Source organism: Larus michahellis, chromosome 2, assembly GCF_964199755.1.
Source record: "Larus michahellis chromosome 2, bLarMic1.1, whole genome shotgun sequence".
Taxonomy (NCBI): domain Eukaryota; kingdom Metazoa; phylum Chordata; class Aves; order Charadriiformes; family Laridae; genus Larus; species Larus michahellis.
Window position 1 is genome coordinate 39,991,758 of NC_133897.1, and position 24,095 is coordinate 40,015,852.

The 24,095-nt window shown below is 38.1% G+C and overlaps 1 protein-coding gene across 7 annotated transcripts in view; it reads right to left on the reverse strand.

Moving 5' to 3' along the window:
* TBC1D5 (TBC1 domain family member 5) overlaps nt 1–24,095 on the reverse strand; it is a 320,349-nt gene that overhangs the window by 27,444 nt on the left and 268,810 nt on the right. For 4 of the 7 annotated variants that reach the window (XM_074574990.1, XM_074574987.1, XM_074574991.1 and 1 more), the window contains one exon: nt 18,309–18,472. In XM_074574990.1, the coding sequence (XP_074431091.1) occupies nt 18,309–18,472 (164 nt within the window). Of the gene's footprint in view, nt 1–3,836; nt 3,870–18,308; nt 18,473–24,095 lie in introns of all 7 variants that reach the window. The other 3 variants (XM_074574989.1, XM_074574985.1, XM_074574986.1) reach the window with 1 other exon arrangement.

Below are 24,095 nucleotides of genomic sequence, written 5' to 3' on the forward strand. Positions count from 1 at the left end.
TTATCAAAAGACTTTTAAATTCTTTTATCATTTCATGGAAATAGGGTTTGGTTTTAATGTTTCAGTGTTTATTAATACTAGCCTTTTACCTTCTAAAGAGTTTAATAAAAATCTGCTACATTGATCCAAAAAGGGTTAACAAGTCGTATTTCTTTTAAAGATTAGCTACCTGGTTTAGCTTGTGCAAACGTGGTACCACAGCAATGGCTGAAAAAACTCACCAAATGAGAAAAATTCTCGTTTCCGGCAGAGTAATTTCCACAGCTATTCCTTTGAAACCTCAGAAAAATTTTATTTTTTTATTTCAAGGCATATATTTCATGAGACCTAATGCCATACCTCAAGGATGCATTGCTGCCATATAATTTGGCGTATTTAATTGTGTAGCACATCACGCTCTATTTGTATAAGAAAACCGCCCAGCCAACTGCAATTCCACACAGCGTCTTATGTAATATTTAAGCGAAAACTATTCTCAGCTCACATAGTGTAAAGTGGATACTCTAAATTATTAAGTTATGTTTAATAAATGGGCATCAAGTGTAATGTAAAATATGAATTTAAAAAAAAGGATTATTGATTTTAAGGCCCAGGAGAACCATTACTATCTAGCCACATGCCCCGTATAAGCAATGGGAACTACCTCAACTAAGAATTTCTCTTTGAAGTCCTTTCTTTTCCAGTTTACTTATGCATCCAGTCTCGGCTTTGAAGACCATACTGCAGAGAAAGTTCACCACTCCTTTATTAAAACTCCTTTAAAGGAATTAGTACTGTCACATACAGTATTGAGCAGTTTTTTGTTTGTTTAATTATGCAATTGAATTCAAGCAGATAAAGGCAGAGTAACTTTTTAGCCCTGTGTTTTTCTTAGGAGTTTTGCAGTTCTTTCATACTCATGTTTGATGGAGATTGCTGAACATTACAGTACGAATTACATTTCAAATGAAAAAAATACAAAACTGATCAGCAAGAATAAAGAAAATGAATCAATCATGATTTAAAGGTACAAGTGATCTTAATCTCCATCAGAAACTGAGTCGGAGCCAAGCAAAGGAAACTTTGCACTAACATAGCATATATCCAAAAGCAATTGATAAATAAATTTAACTGTAGCATTTTGCAAGATCCACCAATATCACTTTCCCTACACACTTTAACCTCACACTTACAATCTACAGACATCAAACATTTTTTTCTTTGATATTTCCTTAAATTAATACACCCTCACCTTACTTTACTCAATTTTATACTTTGACTGCTTAAGCCTCAAAGGGATTGATTTTATATTGCCAATTTATAGCTGCTGAAAGACTAATCTCTTTCAAAGCCTGCAGTTCCGTCACAGTTTATACACGCCTATCTGCATTCCTATTTCTATTCAAGAAATGTTGCTGCAGAAGACCTTTTCCTAACACGTGCAGCTAGTGACTGCAAGAAACAACCTACCGTAAAGTTTAAATTGCCAGTGCACTGCAAGTGCAGCTGGAAGATAGGGGCAGGTGACAATAGCTGAGTATTTTACCATAAAAGTAACATAATCAAATTCTAAAATCATTAGCCAGTAATTGAAACCCAGTTTATCTCCTACAACTGAATAAGCAAATTTAACTTCTGGTAATAAATATTTCTATGTTTCCAAGACTGTTTTTTTTTTCTTATTCATGGATCAGAACAGCAGTAAATTGATTTTAAAATGCTTTTGGACACCTCTATCCACTTGGGCAGATTCTGAAACGGAACTTTTCAGCCATACAACAGTACCTTTTCATTTGGCAAGGGAGACTGGTGCTGAGTAAACTACATCCACCGTTCTTTCAGCTGGTTAGGATTCAGCATGGGCATCAGAAAAGTTCAGCAGACCCATCACTCACAAAGGAGGGTGCCGTGGCCAGGAACTCACAGACAGTGCAAGAGTTTTCCTGCCAAGTGGGAACTCTTGCACAAAGCTGAATGAACACACTTGGAGTTCCTGACTTATCTGGCACCCTCAGGAAGGGCACCAAGGAGCGCTGCCAGTGGGATGTGCAAATGAGCAAGACAGTTCACTTGGCACTTGACACATGAGAGACCTGGATGTGCTGTCTGCATACGACGACAACACCCAAATGGTGATGACCTGCTACCAGACATAACCAAAACCTGCCCCTGCTGTCACCGGCAGTGCTGTGGCAACCTCTGTGCAGATGGACCCCTGTGGGTGATGTCCCTGGAGGAAGGTTTGCTCTGCTGTAGTTGCCGCAGCAGCAGGTGAGGAGCTGCAAGAAGAGGCAAGTGTGTTTTATTGAATTAGCGGTGATAAACTGGTGATTGAGAGGATCTTTCAAGGTATAAAAGCTTATGCAACAGACAGGGAAGGTGCAACCAAGGCAAGACACAGTGAGAAGAAGATGGAAAGTGGAAGTTGTGGATGCCCCATCCCTGGAAGTGTTCAAGGCCAGGCTGGATGGGGCTTTGAGCAGCCTGGTCTGGTGGAAGGTGTCCCTGCCCATGCCAGGCAGGGTTGGAACTACATAAACCTTAAGGACCCTTCCAACCTAAACCGTTCTACGATGCTATGGAAGCTTGTGAATTCTGGCAGCAGGAGGGCTGTCCAGTAGCAGCTCCCTCAAAGGAAGAATCCAGATTGGACACCATAACAGAACACAACCGAGCGAAAGCGATGAGTGACAGTGAGTGGTTGGTGACTCTCTTACAGCCAAACTCATTGACCAGGGAGGTTTCTTGCTTGCATGGAGCCTCAATTTGTGGTGTTGCCAAAAGACTGTTTGGGGTCACCTAATGTTCTGACTTCTTTTCTGCTTATTCAATGCATACACCAATGACATAGTGATGTGAAACCATTCCAGTTCAAAAGTGACTGTTGGGCTCCTAAGCAAGGGTGAAGGGGACAGGAATCCTGGTGGTGTTTCTCCTTAATTCTACGGCAAAAGGGAAAAGCCAGCAGATGTATCCTATATATTTGGTGGCACTATCTGGGCTTCAGTTATTTTGCTTGTGGCACCCAATTTGATGAGAAAAGACAACTTATAGAATAGGTCTACCTGGCAAAGAGAGGGAAGAACAACTTTGTGAATAGACTTGCTAATCTAATGGGGAGGACTTTGTCTGTCACTGAACACAGACCTAACCCAGAAATACATGAGAAAGCAGCACACAAGGTATGCAGAAGGTCCACTTGGCAGAGTAAGGAGCTTCTTAATGAACTAAAATGGGAAAAGCACACATGGAGATGGAAATGATGGAAACAGAGAGCAAATGTGGAAACAATGACAGGAAACAAAGGACAAGCACACAATCATTGTTTGGGCACAGGAACAAAACTAGAAAGGATAAAACTCATGTGGACCTAAAATTAATGGGGGACATTAAAGGGTAACAAGAAGGAATTTTACAAGTATGAGCCACAAGAGGAAGTTCAAAGAAAATGTAGGTCTATTGCTTACTAGGGGAGATAAGATAATGACAGATGACACAGAAAAGACTACAGAACTCAATACCATTTTTTGCTTCTTGCTTTTTAGGCCAAGTCTGCTCCCAGACCTCTGCATGCACAATTTGGGAAGGAGAGGGATGGCTAAGAGTGTGTGTGTGGGGGCAATAGGTTGGTGAATACCTGAGGAAGCAGCATGTGTTCAAATACATGGGACCACATGGGATACACCCGTGGGTGCTGAAAAAGCTGATGATGTGATTGCAACACCACTAGCTATCATCCATAAAAAATCACTGCTATTACAGGACATCCTTGGTGACTGGAGAAACATTAATTTTACATCCTTATTAAAGAAAAGTGAGAATGAGGATCTAAGAAACTAGATGATGGCTGGCCTCACCTTAGTCCTTGGAAAAATCGTGGAGCATGTCCTCTTGGAATCAATTCCCAACATGTAAAGGACAAGACAATAATCAAGAAAAGTCAACAAGGATTTACCAAGAGCAAATCGTGCCTTCCCAATCTGGTTGCCCGCTATGATGAAATGATGGGCCATGCAGATGAAGGGAGAGGAGTGAATGCAATATATTTTTGCTTTAGTTACGCTTTTGACGTTTATTTTCAAAAGCATCATCGTTTATAATATGAGAAAGTAAGGACTGAATGAAAGGATTGTAGGTGGACTGAAAGTTGGTCAGACCCCAAGCTCAAACAGTAGAGTCAATGGCTTGATGTCCAGTTGGGTGGCTGGAAATGTGCACAGTAACCAATGGACTGCTATGGAGATACTGCTCAGTGTCTTCATCAACAGCCCGTATGAGCAGACAGAATGTACACTCAGTAGATTTTCAGATGATGCAAAATGGGGAGACATGACTGCTGTGCTGACTGGTAGAACTTCAATTCAGAAACACTATGAGACACTGGAAGCCCAGGCAAAAGAAACCTTTTTGTAGGTCTCTGTTTTAGAAGCTTCAATAAGTGCAAAATTCTGCAGCTGGGGAGAAAAACCCCAATGCATCAGCACAGGCAAGGAAGGAACTTGCTATTTGTCAGGCCTGCTGAAAATGATCTGGAGGCTACAGTGGCTGCTGAGTTGAATATGAACTAACAAAGTGCTCTCATCATGAATAGTTTAAACAGTGCACTGGGCTACATACAGGAGGAATGTGGTCAGCAGATCCAGGAAAGTCATTACCCGCCTCTACTCAGTGCTCATGAGCCCTCACCTTGAATAATGTTTTGGGCTCCATTTCGAGAAGGATGTTGAGAAACTGGAGAGGGTCCAGTGCAGGGCTACTATGATGGTTACCAGTCTAGAGGAGAGGCTGAGGAAGCTTGTTTATTTTGGTGAAGAGGAAGCTAAGGGGAATCTGCTGGGAGCCTGCAACTATATGGAGCCACAAAGAATCAAACTCTTCCCAGCAGTAACAGATGATACAGAAGGGACCATGGCCAAAAAATTGCCCCTCAGAAGGTTCAAATTGTCCATTAGGAAAATATTCATCAGAAGAGCAGTGCAACACTGGAAGAGGTTTCTCATAGAAGTTTCTCTTCAAAGTCACTGACCTGATCCAATGTTAGCTGCTTCAAGTAGCAGCTTCAGCAGGGGTCACTTCTAAACAACATTTCTAAGACTAATCTTTTCACAGTATCTTCTTAAATTTGTTCTGCAGATTATGAATGTTTTAATGTTTTGTAAAGTTAATCAGCAAAATCACAAAGTCCCTCATAAAAAAACCAACATTTTTTTTCCAGTGTTCTAAAGTAATAGTCTTTAGCAGTAATAGACGAAACAGCTGATTTATCGCCAGTTCTGTGCGGATGCTCTCGATTCTTGTCCAGACAGTATTCACTGAGCTTTTCGCTAACTGCCAACTTTTATGTTTCATTGTGCAGAGGCAGTGAGTACCCTGGATACCATTTTTATTTTGTGTACAAATAGCAGTGCTGCTTTGATCCCTCTTATGCATGAACAGAGACTTATAAATTCTTGGAACAGACTAAATGCAAGTCAAGAGAAAAACATTATGGTTTCTGCTTCCTTGAGAAACCGACCTTTCAGCTGACCTGACACACACACTAACAGAAACATGTGAACAGTGATTCAAACTCATTCAGCTACTGCTCTCAAGGGTTAACCAGCTGACCACAAACCAAAAATCAATCATTTAAATAACTACCCAAAATAAAAAATCAATGTCAACTACCAAAGAACATGTCCTATAAAGCCTATAAGCTCAACATTTTCTAATATTGGGAGCTGCATTATGAGGAAGAAAACCAAATCAAACAGCAGGGAGACCAAGACGTGCGAATTTAATGATGCAGTCTTGCAGAAAACCAACTTAACAATACTTTCTGAAAATTTCGTCACAGCATCCTCAAAAAACTTTTTCACACCTTCAACATTTCACATGATGTAGAGCCTTCCAGATGATTAGTAACATCCTGAAGTGAGTATGAGAATGAAAAGGAAGTAGGTTATTTGTGCTGCAACATTGATTTACATTTCACTACCAATGTAAAGCAGGCTAGTATTTATGTTTCCAGTCAAAGCAAGACTCTATTTGAGTACCTCCATATACACATCTCCAACTCGTTTCCTTCTTGTGGCAAGACTGAATTTCCAAAAAAAACTGACTTATATTTATGTTTCTCGTATTCATCTTTCTTCTTTTCCACACCCAGAACTTTGCTTACATTGTTACATTTCCTTTTTTCTTTTGCCATGAAAGCTAATTCCTTTATGATTAATTATTTGCCATTTCTTTGCTATTTTGTCCCCATTCTATACAGTTTTGGTGCTCTCCATTTGTCCAAAGTTCGCTCTTCCCTTTTTATCACCTTTCCTTTCATCGATCTTCTCACCTTTACAAAGACAGCTATGGAAATAAATTTTTTATACCCTTCCTTCTCTCCTGAGCTTATAATGAGATCAGCAATGCCTCTACCATACCTCGTTTTTCATCAAATTTTACTGTTTCAGAAAAACAGCTGTGACTAACTGAAAGTGGTCAGCACCTTCGAGAACACATTACAGAAAGTTTTACAGTTTTGACATTGGAATCCTACCCTTTTACAGCTCTTCACTTTACAAGTTGCAATAAGGCTTGCGGACAGGGGTAAGGGCACTGAATTTAGCATCCCACACAAGCCAAGGTCTGACGAAATAGAGTTTTGGCAGAAGCCATTCTTTCTCAACCTTGTTTTTATCAGTTTAAACAAGTTTTCTCCCAAATACACAACGTGTAGCTTAACACAGAAGTATAAGGGCTGCAAAACAGGGAATATGAATGTACAAAATCAGGGATCTAACATCTTTCTTTCATACTAACATTTAGTTTTCAGTCCTACTGTTCAGGAAATGGAAGAAAAATTGTATTTTTGTCTGTTTTACTCATGTAGAAGCTCGAGGAAGAGTAAACTCTGTTGTCAAAGGCTTACAAAAACATATGTCCAAATATACAAAATATACAAATATACAAAATGTACAAATAGCAGTGCTGCTTTGATCCCTCTTATGCATGAACAGAGACTTATAAATTTTTGGAACAGACTAAATGCAAGTCAAGAGAAAAACATTATGGTTTCTGCTTCTTTGAGAAACCGACCTTTCAGGTGACCTGACACACACACTAACAGAAACATGTGAACAGTGATTCAAACTCATTCAGCTACTGCTCTCAAGGGTTAACCAGCTGACCACAAACCAAAAATCAATCATTTAAATAACTACCCAAAATAAAAAATCAATGTTTTTGATTTAGCCAAAAATTTATTTATTTAGCCAAAAAAAAAAAAAAATATATATACAAAAATATATTTCGTTCACGAACACTTAGAATGGCAAAACTCCATTCATCTTAAAGCTGAATCCTTCTGAATATGAATTAACTTGGCAGCACCACCAAGTGTTAAGTGCAGGAGAAAAGCAAGTACCTTCAAAGTGAAGAGCATTTGAAAGTATTTAAGATGTTTAAGCAATAATGCTGCAGCTAAAAACATAACACAAAATGTGACAGAAGTGTGTTGAAAGCACAGCCCAGTCTTCCTGGTATCGCGTCTGATGCTGCTCAATGATGGGCTGGGTAAAGCGTAAAGAAAAAAGTATGTCATGATCTAAAGATGTAATGGTATTGCCCAGAATACTCTCCCAGGCTACACAGATGTGCTGATCAGGGATATCTAGAACTAGTGGTGGAGTTTTTTTGTAGTTAATAGCCCTTGGACTTTTCTTATATGAATTTACCCAGTCACATTTTCAATTCTTTCAGTATTCCCAATAAGAGCACTAAGGAAACATCCCCTGAGCTCTTGGCAAACTGGCAGGGTAAATTAGAAAACAATTCTGATGAGGTATTGAAACATTTAGAGGAAAATAATGGGAAAAATAAGATTGATGTAGGGAAATCCTGAAGCCAGGGACTTGCTAAGGCTCTTACCAGTACTTAAGTCCCTATTCATAAAATATACACATAGAGTACACCTTTTGGATACTGGTGGCACTTTGCATGTCAAATAAGATTCAGACGCATGGCATAAATTGCCTTCACATTTAATTTTATGCAAATTTCCCTGGAGTAAAAAGCAGTGGTTACTGCTTCCATTTTGTGAGAATTCATTTGGTTTTCATTTTTTAATTTATCAATTAAATACAAAATTTAACCTTTTAATCTTGAACCCCTGACAGCTGAATGTTGGTTGACACCCCCATAATTTTTTTATGATCTATGCCAGCCACAGAATAGTCTACAGCATATGGTGACATTTAAACCGTAAACGACTGGTTTTGAACAATGAATTACAGACGGTGGAATTTAAAACAAAATTTTGACTTATTTAATTTACCAATTTGACTTATCTATTATTAATGGTGTCACTCATGGGCTCTCATCAAGACCAAGACCTCACTCTGCTGGGTGCCGTACAAATATAAAGAAAAAACCCGCTTCTCTAAAGGACTTAACAGTGTAAGCCAAGAGAAAACAGATGGCTGCAGACACACATATGGGGAGGACATGGAAACAATATGGCTATATTAGTCAGTCTTATAGACATGGCTTCAGCATGTTAGCAACCAAACTGTTGTCAGTGGATAGGTGGAATTTTTAGGAGAGTTTTCATAAGGCATTTGCTTTGCAGATGTTCGGAGAAAGTTTCTTCTACGTGGAAGGGGCTATGAAAAGGTTAGATGCAAGTTCACCAAGCATATCAGAGTCAGGGATGGAATATATATTGTCACTTTCACATTGAGAATTTTGGTACTTGTGCAATGTTTGTACAAATTGGAATTATTTCAGATATGAATATATTACCCTGGGAGGACACAAAGAAGTTCAGATACTGCCTTCGGGTATTAATTCCTGCAGACGCAGAGGTTAGGTACTGATTTCCTGTGCTGAACCATTACCTACCAATATTTCTGTGTCCCTGTGCTAGCTGAAGTATCCCCATGCTTAATATACTTCCAAATACACCTTACTCATGTTTTGCGTTCTTCACATCTTCACAACCGCCAGGTTTTTTTTATTATTTTGAATATACTTTCATCAATGTTAAACATTTTAAGCATAGTATTTTCAGATAAATCCTACAAACGTATATTTTGTTCCTTTGGACTGCATGCACAGTGCACTTGAGCCATGTTTTTATTTTATACCACTTTAACTCAGACTGCTACTACAATCCCAGGACGGTACGAGGTAGCTTATGTAGGAACGTCTTTCTTTCCTTTTTTTTCTTTTAAACTCTCTCTTAATGTCACTGTGTAGTGCTACTAGTCATAGTTGCTCAGAGTAGCAAATAGGGCTTCATACTTGCTGACAGTTACGTACTTATTTCAGTGCTTTCCTAGATCAGACCCCTTAGAGCACAAACAGGTTCTCTGTCAGATTAATAAAGGAAACGGTGGTGTAGTTATCCACCTTAAAGAAGATAAGGGGAGTACAAAACCTACGGAAGCATACTTTTCTTTTCCTCTCTTTTCTCCTCTGCCTTATCATTACTTTGACCTGTTGCTTTCCAACACAGAAATTTTGCTCTCTGGTAGTACTATATGTCTCAAAATACATCAGGGGACATCAGAGGGAGCACAAATGAGTTAGGTAAAAAATACTCCTAGAAGTCTAGGTTCAAAATGCGGTGCTGTCAAAATCATAACATTTCAGGACACAATGCATCCTCTTCTGCCCCGAGAAGTAAATTCAGAAGAATAATTGCCTATTTTAAAACCTGAAAGAGAACTGCCACTGCGTAATCCTAGTGAACATATGCCCGTGACAACCCTCTGAAAGGGGTGGGGGAATAGGACTGAGAAAAATAAGAAAACAAAATGAAGGATAAAAGAAAGGTCAACAAAATATTCATTGTGATTCCTAGGAGCCAAGCTAAATCAGGTTATGTACCAACACTGCAAAAAAAATATTACTAAATTATTCGTTTTGGAGGGCTCTGATTGAAAACAAGTATCAAAAACAAGAAAGGAATTTTATAATACAGATAAAAATGTTCAACTAGAATGAGACCAAGACAAATTTTCCAGTAAATTAAAATGCTAGAAGGCATTCACCTGCAAAGTCACATATTTTGGGGCATCAGTACAATCCTGACCTCCTCTGTGCGCTTTCAGTAACAACACAAAGAGGGATGGCGTCGCACATGCTTTCCCAGGCTATGCACATGTAAACAAAACTAACAGATTATTGGTAAAGGATTAAATTAATAAATAAATTTTTCAGCCTTTGTCTACTTAACCCCCCACCCCCCATAAAGCAGTGAACAAAACCCAACAAAACTGAAAGGGTTGTAACTCTGATTCAGAACAGCCAATGACCCAGGAACGCTTTTGAACATTCACATTTCTAACACGCCAGAGTTAGCTTTGTTCAAGGAGACCCACACTTTTTAAATGCAAGAAAAATTACGTTTTTCTTACTCTTTTAAAATTTGAAGATGGGTGAAATATATATACATGTGTATTTTAATGCATTCTGTACCTGTAGCTTTTCTGAAATATAAGAAATAAGAACGTGTGGTCAGCTATTGCTCCTCTTCTTCCAAACTGGAGTAACTTTCCGTTCCTCTTCTTTGCCCTCTAGTTTTTTGAGGACAGCAAGGTAAAAAATATTTATAATCAATATTTGTTTATAATCTCCACTAAGAAGATTAGTGACTTTGAGGCAAAATATCTTTTTCATTGTGTTGATGTATAACTATCTATTTATTTGATTTATTGTCTCTTTAAACAAGGCTAAAAATATTTACATACAGTGACATTTAGAAGAAAGTGAAAGATGGAGCCTCAGAGGATCTCCCTAGCCTGCTGACAGATCCATTTCATTTCAATTAAAATCCTGAAAATAGCTGAAACTCTGGCTCACAGCTTCTAAACACCATGTCCTGCTGTTGAATTTCCATCTTAAACAGTTCAAAGTCAATTTGCCAATGTCACGCTGTTGGAATCTGCTTAGTTTGCCACGTCCCACCTTGCCTGGAGACGTTAGTGGCAAAGGACCACAGGCTTGGACGTTTTCCAAAGCAGCTCCCACTGTCGAACCTATTACTGGAAGAGCTTCCAGGTGCACCAGTCTCACTGACGCAGAGCTAGAAACCAGCAACTGTGCTACTGGAGCAAGAGCAGGACTTGTTTTCACTTAACTTGTGTGTATTTTCCTCTTAAAAATACCCCACTCCTATGATCAGATAATCTTTCCTTATCAGGAAGATGAAGAAGGATAAACACAAATATTGGAGAAAGCTCTTGCCTAGAGACAAATAAAGTAAGGATGGAAAGAAACCTTTTTTTAAGCAGACACAAGACTGCGGGACTTCTCTAGCTGCTGCCTGCACAAGTCCATCTGCTGGCACTGCCCTACGGGATTGCCAACAGACAGTTTAAAAACAAAACCTACGACAAGCTGCAAAACATTTTGCTTAACCAATTGTGGATGAGTGGGCACTGAACAACTGAGAAAATCAGTAGTATTTCATTTGGTAAGGGAATAGATAAGAACAGAAAAGAGCTGTAGGGTAATAGAAATTATCCCTTTGAACAGAAATGGCGATAAAAGTTTTCTCTCAGTGCTGCTGTTGACATTGATGACTTAATCGCATTGGAATATTTTTCATAAATGATAAAACTGAGATATTAATTTAGATGGTATGACTTTGAGTATTTTGGAAATAGCTATAAATAAACACATATGTAAATGAGAATCCCATTTCCTCCATTATGTTTCAGTATCAGATCTGACGGGCTTTCTGCCTCTCTGGTACACACATTGCCGGCCTTTAAGACTGCATGAGCCCACTACGGCAAAGTAAGAGAAATGTGAGCAGGGGAAAAAACCCCACCATTTCATGATTTTAGAGCTCTCTGAAACAATGCGGTAAGTGTTCTTGGATGCATATGAATATGGAATGTTTCATATCCAGATATTATGCAATGAATAAAGTTCATGCTCCATGCTTCACTATTATATTACTAAAGCATTTGGTTGAATGTTATTGAAATAGTTGATTAGGTGTGATGTACTTATGTAATTATGTGTCTTAATTTTGCTGCCTGAATAAGCTTTTTAATATACACACAGTTCAACACATATAGAGTCCTTTATGAAGGACTTTCAAAGTATACCCTTTGTTAAACTCACACTCAGTTAAATTATACCCTTTGTTAAACTGACACTCAGTTAAATTTTTTTAAGCATCCGTTGCCAAAGTTTCACTAACCCCTTCTCCGTTCAGACTGGATGTATTTGACCTTTGATATGATTCCTAGCATGACTGAGAATGCAGACCAGAGCAGCATCTTATTATTTAGGGTTTTCAGAATCTTTGATTACATTGTTCAGAGATTAAGAAGGGTAAAACTTAAGTATAGTGATTATGAAGAGACTGTAAATATACACCATTTATACTACACTGTTAAAAGAACAGAAACACAAGTTTTGTTGTTTTTATAGGGAATGATTTGATTTAACCAAACACAGACAAAAATAAGAATCAAGCTATTAAACACAAACCTACAATTTATTTCAGTGGGAAAAAAACCTCCCAAACACAGAAACCCTTTCCGTTCAAAAAAAAAAAAACCAACTAAAACAATAGCCTGATTTAGAGAGACTTTTCTCATTCACATGCATGTTTTGTTGAGAGTTCACTACAGGTCCCTCAGCTCTTCACAGAAATGGACAGTAATTTTGTGGTGTTATCTTAAAAGAGTGGGATGAAGGGATGAGATTTCGACTGAAAAGGAAAAAAGGGCAGCTCAAACCACCAACATCGATCCTCAGATGTATCTTCCCTTGCCACTGGGATGCTGAAATATTAACTTCATGATTAACGTACGGGAAGAGGATGCACAGCGCAAGTCCTGAGCCTGCTGCTGCTAACAGGATTGCTGTGGAGTGAAGGATCACACTTCTTGTCTCCTAAGTCACTTTGATCCTTTTGCAAACTTCATTGCTGAGAGTCTCATTCATTCACGATTTTGGTATTTTTTAAAGTCTCCCTGATAGTTTTAAAGGGCTGCCCAATAATTTTAAAAGTTTTTACTGCCTTCTTTCAAATTATACCATTGTAATTTGCTTCTGCGCAGAAGTTACTGGCAAGTATAATTCAGCTGCATGTATCTGAATCTCTTGTACCAGAGAAAGACAACAGTTTACACTGACATTTTTAAAATCTTCCAAATGGCCCCACAGAACTCTTCTGTATACATGTTTATTGCTCATAATATGACAGAAAAAGCACTGCAGAGCCACTTGGGGTTTTATTCATCTTTTTTTCTAAGCAATTAACTTCCTGTTTTTATCACAGTACAGTTTCTTTTCCGTGAAATGAATCACTCCAAAAAAGATAAAGAGCATTAGGATTCAAAGCTGCCACTCATGCATACAGCTGTCGTTTTACTAAATTATATGAAACTTGCAAGTATTTCTAATAAAAAACTGTAAAAGGCAGCTTATTTTTCCTTGCACTGTTTTCAGCTCTCTCATTTGAGTTACAGCATGTTGTGGGAGCCTGAGAAAGGCAACTGAGAAAAGAATCACACTTCCAAAATATCTCAGAGGTTTTTCTATGAACTCTGTTCATGTGACCTGGCAGTTTAATATTCTTTTCATCTATCCCTAAAATTAGACAAGCACCGAAGTACTAAATAACTTGCATTTTTCAGGTGTCTGATTTGGCCTATCACATCAGAATAAGACAGACAAACGCCCTACAGTATTAACTGCAGTTAAAGGTTAAGGCACTGAAGTTTGTTAAACTTAATGGCACTGAGAACAATGATCACATCTTTAACTTTAGGCTTAACGAATCCGACACACTGATCAGACAATTGGCTGTTGTACACAGACACTAACTTATTCTGGGCACACTTTACGATGCTTAACTAAAAAAGGACATTTCATCATAGCATTTTTATTTCCAAATGAATGTTTGGCATCGGTAAGTATGGACTGACAAATATTTTGCTTAAAACCTTTTAAAGAGATCCTAAAAATAACAGTCGTGAAAAAGAGATACGGGAATAAAAAAAGGTCTCCAGGATGTGTAACATGCACAAAAGACATGTTCTTCTTCAATGGAATTTTTGCAGGCATGATATTTCGTTGTGCAGTTGTCTAGTCTTAGTTTTATTATCTCTTTGACTTTTGTATACCCCTTCTACTTGAGCAAAACTGTCAAGCTTGTATGCTTAAAATCAGGCTCCTAAATCAGTAGAGCAGATGCCTATTTAATTGAAAATAATGGCATTCATTAATTTTCTAACCTGTAGGGGTACTCATATCTAACTTCAAATCAGTCAGCCTAGCTATGTAAATCACAGACAGTAACAGTTGTTTCTACCTGCTTGTGGGGACAATAGCATATGTTGTCAAATTTGATTTAATTAAAAAGTCTGTGCAATCAAAACCAGCATGAGGCATGACACTTTTGTTGTGGATTTTTTTGCTAAGAAATGAGGATTCTGATTGACCATGTTTGTAAATTGTTTTAGTAAAGAAAATAAACTGCTCCAGATTTTCCTTAGAAATGTTTCCTTCTTGGGAATTTTTTAACTAACAGATTTTCCAATTGGATAATTTGATTTTTTTAACTTGAAACCTTTTATGGTTTCAAGAAGTTTACTTATTAAAATACACGATTTCTCCAAATAAAAACTTTATTTTCAGTCAAAATAATTTTTTCTCCTATGTTTTTTTTTAGTGCAAGTTTTGAAAATGTTTATATTGTCCGACTCAAAGTTCCCTCTTTGTCACATCTCCACGGCTGAAAGCAATTTACAGAATATTCTGCCAAAAAAATTGACATCAGTCAACCATATTTTCCAGAATCAACATCTAAGCAGCTTTGCCATTTGCCAAAAAGAGGGGTAGACTGTCCCTAGTTACTGGAGATGTAAATGAAACATAATGAGAAATAAAGAGACCACAAATGCACCCAATTTCCCAACTCTGCCGAAAAGGAGAGGGCAGCAGGCAGGCCATGACAGGAAATTTTCCAGGACTTTATTTCAGCAAGACTGACCCAGCCAGAAGATAACAGGCACTGGAGTGTATTATATATTAAAAGTTCCTGTCCCTGTTTATGGGAAGACGGCTCCAGAAATTGCAACCTAAGTTATTCCTGTCAGAAAGCTGCAAACTACATAAAAAGGGAGGGGACCATCTCACTGCTGAGCACAAAACAGACCTTTGAACACATTTGTTGGGCCTCACGTTAACGTACAGCTGAGTGCCACCCAATGGCAACGTGAAAAACATCAGGGTGCCATGGGTGGCCAAAACATGGCCCGATATTGTGCATTCATCCCTGAGGCTGCAGATTCACTTCCTTAACTAAATAAAACAGGGGACATCTGTTTCTGGCAACAGCAGTAAAAACCTCTTTCCATTGATCTTTGCATTTGTGATGAAAAAAAGACCTAGAAGACTAAATATAACGCAAATGTTACTACCTTAAGAAGTCCTTAATATGAGAAAGGGATACATCCTATTCCTGAAGGCAATGAATCAAGTATCAATTTTGATCACAACTCTCCCTGAGAAAGCCCAACTTGTTGGACGGGCTTCAGGAAAGAAAGAATTCAGGTAAGTGGCATTCCAGTTTATCCTGTCACAGAATCACAGAGTGGATGAAGTTGGAAGGGACCTCTCAAGCTCATCTTGTCCATCTCAAGCCAGATAGCTTTTCAATATCTCCAAGGATGGAGACTCCACAACCTCCTTGGGCAACCTGTGCCAGTGACTTAGTCCCTCTCACAGTGAAAAAGTGTTTCCTGATGTCCAGACAGAAGTTCCTGTGCTTCCATTTGTGCCCATTGCCTCTGTCACTGAGCACCACTGAAAAGGGCCTGTCTCCGTCCTCTTGGCACCCTTCTTTCAGGTATTTATACACATTGGTAAGATTCCCCTGAGCCTTCTCCAGGCTGAATAGTCCCAGCTCTCTCAGCCTTTCCTCATAGGAGAGGTGCCACATTCCTTCATCACCTTTGTGGCCCTTTGGTGGACCCTCTCCAGTACGTCCATGTCTGTCTTGTTCTGGAGAGCCCGGAAATGGACACAGTACGCCAGGTGCAACCTGCAATTATGACATTCCTGTTCATCTCATAATAACGTTACAGTAATGTCCTCTGGTCTGTGAAAATCACTTTTTTTAACTCCATGTTGAAGGATCTGTCTTTATGTATGTGTTCCGCTTCCGCTTTGCTTGGTAAGGGCATTAATTTTAAGTACACAGATGAAGGGGAAATGGATTGCCTATCATCTGCTACACCAAGAATGACTGATTTTAAAAGCATCTTCTTATAAAGTGATTGCACGGCCACGTTCCAAAAAAGGTAATTTCTCCAGTACTTAACGATATAATCGGTATAACTATTAGAGATAAATGCAAAATTATAGACCACTTCAGTTTTATAAACAAAACAAAGATGTGAACCCATTATGTTTTCAAATCATCTTTTGCCTCCAGAAAACAGCTGTAAATGAAGCAACTATGAGACTGAAGTATTCTGATGCAACTATTTTGGCACCTCAGGATGAACTCTTCAGGGTTTTCTTCTCTACATGGAAAACCAGGTATCATGAAATTTACAGGAAAACAAAACCCAAACATTGTCTTGAGGAACAGAGAACAGATTTAAACAAACCGTTTCCTCTTGGAGCTGCTACAAATTCCTTTTCCCTCTAATAAAGGTCAGTCAAAAATTGAACATAAGGAAATAAGATTTTGGTAGCCTAAAACCTTTTCTAGTTGTTTAATCATAAAATGCTAGAATATATCACAGCTCAAAGAATTCCTCTGAAAATTTATGCTCTGCTTAGTTTCTCATGATTATCAGTCTACTGAAAATCGTCGTAAGGACTATAAATCTGTTTGAATGGTTACATCTTTGTCCAAAATCCTTGAAAAAAACATTAATAAAATACCAGAAATCTGGGAAATTATTTACCTGAAAAACATGTTAATCATTAATGGTTCTAATTGAGTATGAATATTGTAATGGAAAAGTCTAATTGAGTATGAATATTGTAATGGAAAAGTCTTCTATGTCTCCAATAAGAGAACTAAGGAGGAATTATTCTTAAACTCTACGCGTGCAAAACCAACAAGTTCTGGCCTGGAAAATAGTTGCAAATGAAAGGTAGATTTAGACCTTGTTAAACCAGAACAAGACCTTGTTAAAATAGAAAAAGAAAAGTTCAGTATCGGTATATTTATTTTTCTTCAACTCATGAGGACAAGCAGGGAGATATTAAGTTGTTGGTTTTGCTTTAAATTCAATTCAATATGTCTTAAATGGACACAAACCAAAATTATAGCTTCTTGTTGACTAACCACAAAACACAGCTTTTCTTTAGGCAACATTAAAGCATGTGGAACAAGAATTAAACCCTCTCTTTCAGTGAACAAAAACTGAACAAAGTTGCGCATTTCATTAGAACATTTTAAATACCAAACTTAAAATACGATATGACTTAATAAAGATTCTGCTGCTTAAAGACAAAAATGCTGAGATGTTCTGATTAAACTTCTGCATGCTATTTACCTCTGAACACCTGAAGAACGTAATATATTATGATTCCTATTTATGGAAATCAATAGGAAGTTATATGAGCATAGATTTGTGAAAATGGCATGGAGAAAACCCCTATGCCTTCCCCTTAGAAAAAAAATACAACTTTTTCCATCTATTAAGTAGCTGGTTACTAATCAGCAAAAAGACAATGGGAAATGTGTATATGAAATAAAGAAGAATCCTGCTCCATGGCATATGAGGTTAACCAAAGCAGTGTTCCTAAAATATCTTTGATGGGACGAGAATTTCTTTGGAACACACCCATGATAAGAGCCGATTTTCTTGGAAGAAAACAACCTGTTTAAATAATAGTTTCTTGTGGCCAAATGGAAGGTCAGGGCTGTGCAAGAAATAGAACTGTGACTGCAGACTGCAGATGCTACAGACATTGGAAACCTCTGATGTATTAAGGAATTTCAGGGACAACAGATGGACATGTTTGGATCTGCTGAGCATTTGTGCTTCCCACTGAACTGTTTATTAACTTCAGGACTACACCAGAAGTCTAACAAAGCAAATAAATTTACAGCACTTCTTTCCTCTTTCTCAGAGGCAACAGGCGCTTTCACAGTTTCATTTCGGGTAGGATTATGGGATAGAAGCCATAATGGAGATGTTACTCAACAGAAACAGTTAAAAGAGCTTATTTTTGGTTTTGCCATTAACATGTGCTTAGGAAAACGTTTCCAAGCACAAGTGCTTAATGAATGGGAGAAATGATTGCCTCTAACAAGTAATGCAGTGTGACATTAACGTAGTTTAAAAAGTTAAAGAACTCACCGATTCTTTCCTGCTCATAGTTTTGCTTTGGGAACGGGAGCGGGAGATTGTACTGAAAAAGGAATCCTTTTTTGATGCAGACAAAGGTGGAGATCCTGTAAATTCACGTCCTCCAGGCAAGCTCTCTATGCTTGGAGATGAACTGATGTTTTTTGAACTTTGGCCTGTAAAGCAAGTATAAAGTAACAAAAGCATTAATCAACAGGCAGTTTCTTTTCCCAGTAAAGACTTCTTTGTCTTAATTGACATTCACTGAGATTCACAGATAGCTCAACACAGAATGAAATGTTGAAGTGTGTCAGCATGGACTGTGAGATTGAAGGACTATTTTGACATACATGGAACATAATTTTTGTATGAGAGGAAAAGACAAAATTTTAGTCTATGTATAGATATATACACAAACACACACTATTTAGTGTGTGTGTATATATATATGCCAAACAACATATATATATTTATAAATAAATAAATAAATATATATATATGTAAATACCATCTCAGTATATACACCCTATTATATCCACAGACTGAGGACCTTCTCTTCCCTGTGTGGCACAATAAGCAAAAGTACCATCTCATAACAAAAAAAAAAATCTGATGTCATCAACATTGCAAAGGAAATCCTTTTTCTCTCAAGAAACAAACTACAAAACTTGGCAAAGAAAGCTAAGAATAGAATGCCAGATTCCAAGAATAGGTTGGGCATTGAATATCTAGAAGACAATATCTAGACTTACAACAGGAAAAAGCAAGTTAAGTTCAGGAAAGAATGTAAGTTCTCATGCTTCAAATTTTAAGGCCGTGTCCACCTAACAGGCATTTCAATGAAGTCTACTCAATAGTAACTTATTGTCATTCCATGCAGCTTTTCAAAAGAATCTAGTGTTGTCCACTGCCACAGCGAAGACTTCTGGGTAGATGCCTGAACTGTTTCACCACGACACTGTATGCAGTTAGGTCTTTGATAAGGACCATTTCTTCAAGTTGAGGCCCACAAAGTGTTTTGAAATATTTAACTTAAAATTTTATTCCAGTTAGCTCCAGAAGAAAGAAAAACAATTAATATGTCAGTTTTCATTAACTTTCACTGAGAAAATGTTGCATTAGGACAGATGCTAGTTTTAAAAAACCTTTCTACTACGTGTATGAGGAAGTCAATCCAGAGTGACACAATGCCATTCTAGAATTTTCCATTCTGAGAAAAAGCAAAAGAGCACGTAAAACTAAAGCTCTAGAATTCTTCCCTTTTCTTGTTTTGTCAGCTATTCTGATGAGTCTGTTCGTGTTCTCCCTTTTTGCTTCCTTTGTTTTTAGTGTGCTTTTCATGCTGCCACCTATAGCATCAAGAATGACCCTCTGAAATCAAATCATTCAGATGTCACAGGTGCAGCTTCATCTCCTTTGCAAGGTTGTGACTGAATTCAAAACCACCTCCCTCGCAGACGACAGTGGTTCATCCTTCTTTGCTCTGAGCTGCTCCCGCCTTCTACGCCACAGATATGCCACATATTCTTGCACAGACCTTACGATGTATTTAGTGTTTTGTTATTGTGGATGCACTACCAAATCTGAAAATACAAAACTAAATCCTTTTTCGGAATGGTTAGTCTCCCCTTCATCATGCACCGCGGTCTTCCCCTGTGATACAGGTTTCTAGAGAAATAAAAGAAAACTAAAAGACAAAGCAATGAAAGAAAATAGAGGCAGAAAAGGCTGCAGAAAACACAGAAAGAAACTCAGGCATAGACACAAAAGGAGACCAGCTTTGTTGAGATCAAACTCTTTAAACAAAAGGAAACAACTAGGAAAACCTACTCATATGGAAACATCTTAACTTAATTCAGTCATTTAAGATCTAGAATGGTAACTGTCCTCGAAGTGGTGTGGAAGTCAGAGGTGCCATGCTTGGCCACCTGCTGGGTGGAGACAAAGCCCAAGCCAAGTTCTCTGCGGTGTTCAACCTACGCAGCACATATTGCACAGCCACAGCTACGTGAAACCAGCAATTCCCATTTGCTTAAGGGCATAAATGTTTAAAATGTCCTCTTAGCCAGAGTTAGCAACAGTCTTGGCAAGAAGTCTGTCAAACGTAAAGAGACTGAACTAGCAAAGAAAAAAACATCACATGTAACAAATCAGACCAAAAAAGACAAAACACAATAAACGATCTGGGTTTAATATTCTCAACATTTTCTGGAAGAAAACTGGGATATAAACTGCTTCCCACCTTCTCCTTCATTCTCTCCTGCCTGATTTTGCTCTTCTCTCCCAGGACACTCCTACATTTTATGTCGTGCTTCTCGTACCCCTGTGGACTTTCCTTTGTTTGCCTCCTCCTCTTCTTCAGACCCCTCCACATTGCCTTTCTGCTTCTGTGACTTCCTTGTTCCAACTTTCCCCTTTACATATTCTTCCCTTCCCACCAACTTCGTTCATCTGCATTTTTCTGTTTCTTCCCAGCCCTTCTCTAGTCACTTATCACCCACCACTTTATCTGAACAGCTTCCTTAAAGTGCAGGAGACAGAGGCTGTAAGATCTCACTTAATTGTTGCCTTCACATTTTATAGAGAAATGGAATATGCATTAATTACATGAACATGAACCTCCAATTCTGTAAATAATTCTCAAAATAGAAAAGGAGAAAACACTGCATGGCAAACAGCAGAAATAATTCAGTCACAAGTAAGTTTTAGAAGATTTCTAATTTTAGGATAAAATCATGTCACTTGGCAACACCATTATCCTTACAGTTGCCTTTATGTAAGGAGACTTTTTATGTATTTCATAGTGGCAATTTACAATGGAAGTGTGGTTTTACAGTAGGTAAAACTTAAAAATAGTCTTGGAACAGATGAAATTACATATTTTAGCAAACAAAGCATTTATAAAAGAAATTCACATAGCTAAGCCAGGGCAGCCAATATAAATGCTAAACACAAAAAAATATATTTGACGGACAGAGTAAAGTACAATGAAAAAATATTTTATTATGTAAAAATCAGACTAAATGGGCTCTCTTTCCTATCCTAGTAATAAGAAGGTATCTTCTACATAGGATCAAGATTAAAAAAGCAAACAAAAATGTTAAACAAGGAGCAATGTATGTTTTTCACATACTCCTCCACTGCACGGCCTGCACTTAACCCGCTTCACCTGCAAATAAACACATTATGTGGTAAATCTTCATAGAAAACATTGAGAGAGGGACACTTTAAATATATTTGAGGAACCTGTGCACATGAAATAATACAGCTTGGAAAAATGATGCAAAAAACATTTGTAAGGTTTTTTTGTTCTGTATTCTGTCTTTCAGCTCTAAGGAAAAAAAAGTCCAAAATATAATAGGGAATTGAAAAGACAGAGCAGTCTGTCTTTTGGCCATGGCTTTGCTTACTAAACAGCTACACTTCAAAAGATGGATCACAGTTTTGAGGAATGGAATATGCAACTACTTGTATAGCCAACGAGAGAAGAAATACGTATAGCTGGGATTTTGTGGACAGAACAATACAACTGTCCTAATAGGGAATTTGCTGAGCTATCACCAAGAGCTTTGACTAATCTGGCTAATCTGGTTCTTATGGACTGTAAAACATAACGAAGATGAAAAATAAAAGCAATACAAGATGTAATGAAATTAAGACAGAGATGCAGTAAAACACAAGTGATAAAAATACTATTTCTGTCTGGTTTATACCCAGGTAAGAAGAAAACTTAGGATGCACCTGATCCTTCTGCATGAATAAGCAAATCTGAAAAAATTATCATCAGGAAACACTAAATTTTTTACTCAGACTCCAACACTGTGAACAGCACTGTGACATGGATTATCTGGGGATGTGATTAAGAAATAAGCAGGACAGAAAGAATACCACTTATGAATAATTACAATGTGTTGTAAGTCATAAAGCAGAGTTCTTGGATTGTAATAGGCTTTTCCAGTTTCCAGAGGAGTCATCAGTTTTACAACTGTAAATAAGAAAGCTGAAAGACAGGCCACACCAATCATACGTTTTCCCTAATGCAGACAAAAAACCACCTATAATTTTTCCAACACAGAATTTCATCTTCCCAACACAGAAGGTCCTAAACTTAGCAGGACCTGTTGCGATAGGATAAGGGGTATTGTTTTAAACTAAAAGAGGGTAGATTTAGACTAGAGGCAGGGAAGAAATTTTTTACAATGAGGGTGGTGAAACACTGGAACAGGTTTCCCAGAGAGGTGGGAGATGCCCCATCGCTGGAAACATTCAAGGTCAGGTTGGACGGGGCTCTGAGCAACCTGATCTAGTTGAAGATGTCCCTGATCATTGCAGGGGGGTTGGAGTAGATGACCTTCAGAGGTCCCTTCCAACCCAAACTATTCTATGATTTTATGACTCTAAGTTTAGTGGAGCTGCTGCAAGAACAGTTAACTGAAGTAACCATGGTACTTCGAAGTCTTTCAGATGTATCATGTGTGCACTGACATCCTGGTCACAACAACCGATTTCTGAGGCGTTAACAACCCTCACGTAACTTCGGAAATAACACTGTAGCACCAATGCAGAGATTTCAGGTTCTTGGGAGGATTACACAAAATGACATTTGTACCTTCCCTGTGGTGTGTCTCACTGATTCTGCATTTCTCTTAATTAGCAGTGTGGCACGTTCTCCTCAGTCAACAGCTCAACAAGAAGGTAATTTGAGAGAGTTTCTAATTTTCTAATTCCTCGGAAAGAAAAGCAAAAATACCCCCAACCAACCAGAACTCCTACCCGCCACATACAATCTAAATGTATAAAGTGATGCAATAAACTACAGTTAATAACTAACCAAACTCATCTCCTTCTTCTTTAGCAGCTTAATCGGCAACCTGAGAACATCACTGAATCAAAACTTTCAATTTCCTCTGCTCATTCTATCAATCTCAGATAAATACATTATGCCTCCTTAAAAGAAGATTAGAGAAATCTAATCTCTGACTATCTAAGCGTATACCAGAAGGTTCTAAAGCCTATATGAAACAGGCTGAAGAAACCACATGACGGAAATCAAATAAATGCTTATGAGGCACACAGAACAAATAGCTAAGGATGCCCGATGTAAGCAGTAGTCAGAACACATTACTGCATAGGATGTCTCAAAAATATATATGTGCACACTAAAATGCATTAAATAGTTCACAGTAATGATGCACAGGATTTCATGCACTAAAAACGCATCCCCTTCTGAGGCGAAAAGGAGCAGTGCTACCTCCCTGTGCTGGCTTCGAACTTGCTCACGACTTGCCTGTTGCTAAAGAAGTTGGGGCTGTCCCCAGGGTTACAAATGCTCTGCATCAAAACCGCGTGGAAAACACAGATGTGGCAGTGGGAAAAAGGACTGAACTGCTGGGATTGCTGGCAGGGCAGAGGGTGGAGACATGAAATGTCTTGAAATGAAGAAGGAAAGTTTAAATGTAATGCGATCTATAATAGGGAGTTATAATTAAGTAACAGGTGATGATGAGAGGGACTTATGGTGAAAGAAAAGCAAACTGCAGGTCTGACTAACTTTGAGTTAAGTTACAGGGGAGATAATCATGAACTTTGCAGGCCTCTACTAAAATACAGGAAAAGTCTGAGAAGACATGCACAAAAGGCATACAAAAATGATGGCTCACTCCTACAGAGGAAAAGAATAGCCTTCATAGTTATAAGGAGAGCAAGGACAAAGACACCAAGAAGAACAGAAGTAAGGCATGATCTATAATTCAAAACCATTCAGATTTGCTCATCTATTACTCTGTATTTGCCATAGTC